Source organism: Salmo salar, chromosome 05 (genome assembly GCF_965601325.2).
Source record: "Salmo salar chromosome 05, fSalSal1, whole genome shotgun sequence".
Lineage (NCBI taxonomy): Eukaryota > Metazoa > Chordata > Actinopteri > Salmoniformes > Salmonidae > Salmo > Salmo salar.
Window position 1 is genome coordinate 73901804 of NC_138295.1, and position 6000 is coordinate 73907803.

Genomic DNA, 6000 nt, shown 5'->3' on the forward strand with positions numbered 1-6000 from the left:
ACATAACCTGAAAGGCCGCTCAGCAAGGAAGAAGCCACAACTACAAAACCGCTATAAAAAAGCCAGACTACGGTTTGCAATTGCAGATGGGGACAAAGATCGTACTTTTTGGAGAAATGTCCTCTGGTCTGATGAAACAAAAATAGAACTGTTTGGCCATAATGACCATCGTTATGTTTGGAGGAAAAAGGGGGAGGCTTGCAAGCCGAAGACACCATCCCAACCATGAAGCACGGAGGTGGCAGCATCATGTTGTGGGGGTGCTTTGCTGCAGGAGGGATTGGTGCACTTCACAAAATAGATGGCATCATGAGGCAGGAAAATTATGTGGATATATTGAAGCAACATCTCAAGACATCAGTCAGGAAGTTAAAGCTTGGTTGCAAATGGGTCTTCCAAATTGACAATGACCCCAAGAATACTTCCAAAGTTGTGGCAAAATGGCTTAAGGACAACAAAGTAAAGGCATTGGAGTGGCCATCACAAAGCCCTGATCTCAATCCTATAGAAAATGTATGGGAAGAACTGAAAAAGTGTGTGCGAGCAAGTAGGCCTGCAAACCTGACTCAGTTACACCAGCTCTGTCAGAAGGAATGGACCAAAATTCACCCAACTTATTGTGGGAAGCTTGTGGAAGGCTATCCAAAATGTTTGACCCAAGTTCAACAATTGAAAGGCAATGCTTCCAAATACTAATTGAGTGTATGTAAACTTCTGACCCACTGGGGGTCATGTGATGAAAGAAATTAAAGCTGAAATAAATCATTCTCTACTATTGTTCTGCCATTTCACATTCTTAAAATAAAGTGGTGATCCTAACTGACCTAAGACAGGGACTTCTTATTAGGATTAAATGTCAGGAATTGTGAAAAACTGAGTTTAAATGTATTTGGCTAAGATGTATGTAAACTTCCGACTTCAACTGTATCATGCATCTTAATGTCTGTTGAAATAACGTGTGACCATTGAATAGAGGGCATTATTACCAGCCTGCGGGGCTTGGGCTACAGCTGTGAGGGCTGTGGAACAGAAAACCATGTGAGGGGAGTGTTTTATGCAGTTAAAACAAACAGAGATGGACTCAAACCTAATTGAAGGTGGTGATTTGTGTGTTGTGTTTGTCAGGGGTTACCGTGGAAACCGCAGAGGAGCAGGGCGATTGGAAGACTGCCCATCCTTGTAAGAGCTGGATGTTTACGAGCTGAAGGAAACAGGACCCACAAAAGCTCAAAGAGGAAAATAGTTTATATGTTTCAATTCACACAGAGGAACTCTTCAATATCTGGACTTTACATTTCCTCCGTCTTCCTTCTGCTCTCCCTCTGGCCCCACCTCTGCTGTTTCTAATGCAATGTATATTCTTCTCTGAGGCAGTTGTAGGAAATGTGTACCTGATGAAATCCAGGTAAATGAGCTAGATACAGTATATGTGCTGTTAATAGTATCAGTGTATGTGCTGTAGATAGTATCAGTATATGTGCTGTTGATAGTATCAGTATATGTGCTGTTAATAGTATCAGTATATGTGCTGTTGATAGTATCAGTATATGTGCTGTTGATAGTATCAGTATATGTGCTGTTGATAGTATCAGTATATGTGCTGTTGATAGTATCAGTGTATGTGTTGTAGATAGTATCAGTATATGTGCTGTTGATAGTATCAGTATATGTGCTGTTGATAGTATCAGTATATGTGCTGTTGATAGTATGAGTATATGTGCTGTTGATAGTATGAGTATATGTGCTGTTGATAGTATCAGTATATGTGCTGTTGATAGTATGAGTATATGTGCTGTTGATAGTATGAGTATATGTGCTGTTGATATTATCAGTATATGTGCTGTTGATAGTATGAGTATATGTGCTGTTGATAGTATCAGTGTATGTGCTGTTAATAGTATCAGTATATGTGCTGTTGATAGTATCAGTATATGTGCTGTTAATACTATCAGAATATATGCTGTTGATAGTATCAGAATATGTGCTGTTGATAGTATCAGTATATGTGCTGTTCATAGTATCAGTATATGTGCTGTTGATAGTGTTAGTATATGTGCTGTTGATAGTATCAGTATATGTGCTGTTGATAGTATCAGTATATGTGCTGTTGATAGTATCAGTATATGTGCTGTTGATAGTATCAGTATATGTGCTGTTGATAGTATCAGTATATGTGCTGTTGATAGTATCAGTATATGTGCTGTTGATAGTATCAGTATATGTGCTGTTGATAGTATCAGTATATGTGCTGTTGATAATATCAGTATATGTTCTGTTGATAGTATCAGTATATGTGCTGTTGGTAGAATCAGTATTAATCAAGCAGTTGGAATCAGGATGCTGTTTTAATCCTCTCTCTCTCTCTCTCTCACACACACACTCCCTTAGCTCTCTCCCTGCATCATTCCTCTTGTGATGTGTCAGTGTGAGTTTGGAGTCCAAGACATGAGTTCTCACAAAGGAATGTGTTTTTGTGCCCTATCTGAGCACCCCTCTACTCCTCCTTTCTCATACACACTCTTTTCATACACTTCTCTTTTCCTAAACCTTATTAAGAATGTTCTAAAGCGTCCAAACAGTTTTGTCATTCAATATGTTTAACACCCCATTCCTCCTTTACCAGCATCTTACCCAGGCCCTGAATACGTTCAATTGAATTAACTTGCTTTGACTCATTTATACACTCTTGTATGCCAGGGCACATAGCTTTCTAAAATACATTAGTTCTGAATAACATATTGTCATCCATGAGTTCACAGACAGTATTCTATTAGGATGACTTCATGTAAAGTTAGTTTTTTGCAGTAAAATGTAGTTTAGTTTCTCTGTACATCTTTTGTATATGTACTTCATGTTATTTATTGTAAACATTCTATATACAGTACTGCAGTGCTACTAATGTCTTTATAGTCTTCAAAATTAAGAAAAGAACACAATGTTTTCATACTCACAACTTTTCCTGTCGTCCAAAAACGTCCTTTGTTTTGAATATTTTGTCCTCTCTCCTTTCCCCTCCTTCTCTCTCCATCCCCTCCTCCTTCTTCTCCTCCACCCCTTGTCCTCCCCTCTCATTATAATTCTCTTTCTCTCAGACTTTCCTCTCCTCCAATCTGGTAGAAATTCAGGGAGAATTGTTCTAGTCCAGAGTTGGTTTTGTATACACCCAAACAACACAAACTCATTATCAAAAATATATCTCTGCTGATTTCACAATAACCATCACTAATAGTAAACACATCTATCAGCACATTGAACTAGGAACTTACACTTTACAAATAGAAACAACTGAAAGAATAATGATCAACACACGATGATAGGTAGAATATTGTGTAATAAATATGAACAATAACAATTAGCCCAGTATGCTTTAGAGCAGCTGAAGGAATATGATGGAATGACTGGTACAGGTCTGGCGGACCTTGCGTTTGCAGTGATCCCCTTTCTCCACTAGGCGGGGCAGTGTACTTGGAGAGTTTTTTTCATTTTTATTATGAACACAACAAATACAAAACAGAAATATACAAACAAGAGTACATAAACCTAACAGTATTACATATCAACTACATTTTCATTTTGTCTAAAAGTTTTACGGTGCGTTTTGCTTTTTTGTTTTTACATTTACTGATCATTTCAAAATAATATTTCAATTCTATCTTAAATAATGTGAAGAAGGTTTTGTTCTCTGCCCACTTCATTTTATGGATAAAGAATCTTTCATGAAAACTGAACAATGAAAGTTAAATCAGGGTCCATATCATTTGGATATAACATAATATCAGAGTCTCTCAGATGAACATTAATAGTCGTTTCTTTTCAAATAAAATCTTCTAACTCACTCCAAAATCTTCTGACATAAGAACAGTCCTAAAACAAATGGTCTGGGTAACAACCACAAAATACACATTTATTATCAATAGCTATTTTAAATCTGTGTATAATAAAGGTCTTTACAGGGTAGATTCTATGAATGAGTTTGTATGATACTTCACCTTATTAGATATGCTATATTCACCAGACAACAACAGTGTAGTTGGTGAGTGTGGTCTCAGCTCAGAAATGGCCCATTTTGGGTTTCAGAAGAGCAGCAGTGTGTGCAGGCTTTTGTTTCAGCCCAGCTCTAACTGTACAACAACTTATCGTGGGCTAGAATGAATGAGACATGCTAGTGTTGGGCTGGAGTAAAAGCTTGCACGGCCTGTATCACTGTTCAGAGTTGCTTGTAGCTAAAGGTCACACATATTTCTGTATTCATGGGGTTCTTAATCCTGGTCCTGGGGACCCACAGGGGTGCGTATTTTGATCGTGCCCAGCACTAACACACACCTTATCACGCTTGTCAAGGGCTTACGTTAGGTTGGGTAGTTGAATTAGGTGATGGGCTGAAGCAGAAATCTGCTGTGGGACCCGAAGGACCGTGCAGGATTAAGAAACTAGAGTAGACAATTATATTGCAACATCAAAAGGCACTGCAACAAAGATGAGTGAATATCACAACCGAAACTCCTGACCCTTTGTTTGATCCCCTACTTGTGTTGAAAAGAGGGTTTCCATGGGGACCATTAATAGCTTGTTTGGGGGAAACCTGAGCGCAGCAGGCTTCCATGAACTTGACCAATATAAATATTGTCACACATACTACCAGTCACATACAACAAAACTCCACTGGCGCTCTCTCTCCCTCTCTCCCAAAGTCACTTCAAGAGGGACACACACTCATTATCCCCCTGACATATTGGGGCTACATGGTCAATGGGGATGAGCCTGGGGGTGAGGAGGGGTTGAGGGGGGTGAGCAGGAGAGAAGAGCTGGCCTAACAAGGTCAGGCAGGCATGGCTGATGACAGGTTGAGTGATGGAGAGATCAGGCCAGGGAACACACCGACCCGCCATTCTGAACACTCTGCTTTCACCCTGAGAAATAGGGAGGGAGGGCATAGTGAACAAGACCCAGTCAAAAAGACATAGAAAATATGACTCTGTCTGATGTCCAAAGGACGTTCGGATTTGGTACAGAGTGAAAGTTGAAACAACCTCTTTTATGGATGTTGAAAAAATATATATTTTGGGGCCAAATCAAGGTCCTGCCAGGCCAGATTGGCTCAAATATCTACGTCTGTAGACGTTAAAATCAAGGCATGGGGAGACTGACACAATTTTTACCAATAAACAACGTCCATCCATCATGTCGGTGCTCACTGGGGATAGAATGTTTTGACAAAGTATAGAGAAGGAGAACTTCAGCATTGAGAGAAAAGTGTGGGAAGAGGGACAGTAAGTGAGATTGTAAGCATAGAAAAAGCTTTAGAGCGAGAGGTACAGGGACATATTGAGAGGTAGAGGGACAGTGAATATTTTGGCAGAGAGAGAGAAAGAGAGAGGGCAGCAGGGTGGTTGATAGAGGGAGCCCAGGAAGCGTCCATTTTGGTAGTGAGGAGAGAGAGATGCCAGGTCATAAACACTGATGAAACCTCCAGACTTGTTTATTGGTTGAAGGCCTTCTCCCCACCCCTCTACAAGACTGCCCGTTCCTGTCTGGTGCATGTTTTCTCCACACAACCCCCTGTTAAAGATGCACTCTGGGATCTTAAGCACAAACAAATTTGAATCATATTGCAAAAAATAGATTCATAACATATCACACGAATTGCAAAAAATGGGATGATATCACACAAATTGAAAAATTCGTAACATATCACAAGAACTGGATGACATAGTACACAATTGAATGACATAGTATGCAAAAAAACTGGGACCCGTTTTGGCTCGTGAGCACCACTTTCAAAACTAGTGGCTGAAATTATACAAACGTTTTAGAGTGCATCTTTAACCCTGCAGCACCTTCTCTCCCTCTCTCCACTGTCTTTTTATTCTCCTTTAGTTTTTCTTATCCCCACAGGTCCACACAAGTGTTCCGTATCTATTTGCAACAACACAAACTTGACCTTAAGGGGACCAGCAACAGACAGTCATGACACTGTTGAAGAGGCTGAAAGCACAGCTC

At 39.8% G+C, this 6000-nt stretch overlaps 1 protein-coding gene across 1 annotated transcript in view; it reads right to left on the bottom strand.

The window, feature by feature from the left end:
* Positions 1 to 3101, bottom strand: part of LOC145879559 (uncharacterized) — a 38437-nt gene extending 35336 nt beyond the window's left edge. The window contains exons 1-3 of the mRNA XM_082975522.1: positions 2952 to 3101; positions 1133 to 1201; positions 987 to 1019 (exon numbers count right to left, since the gene is read on the bottom strand). Of these exons, the coding sequence (XP_082831648.1) occupies positions 987 to 1019; positions 1133 to 1201; positions 2952 to 3072 (223 nt within the window). The 5' untranslated portion in view covers positions 3073 to 3101. The remainder of the gene's footprint in view (positions 1 to 986; positions 1020 to 1132; positions 1202 to 2951) is intronic.
* Between the last annotated feature and the right edge of the window lie 2899 nt (positions 3102 to 6000).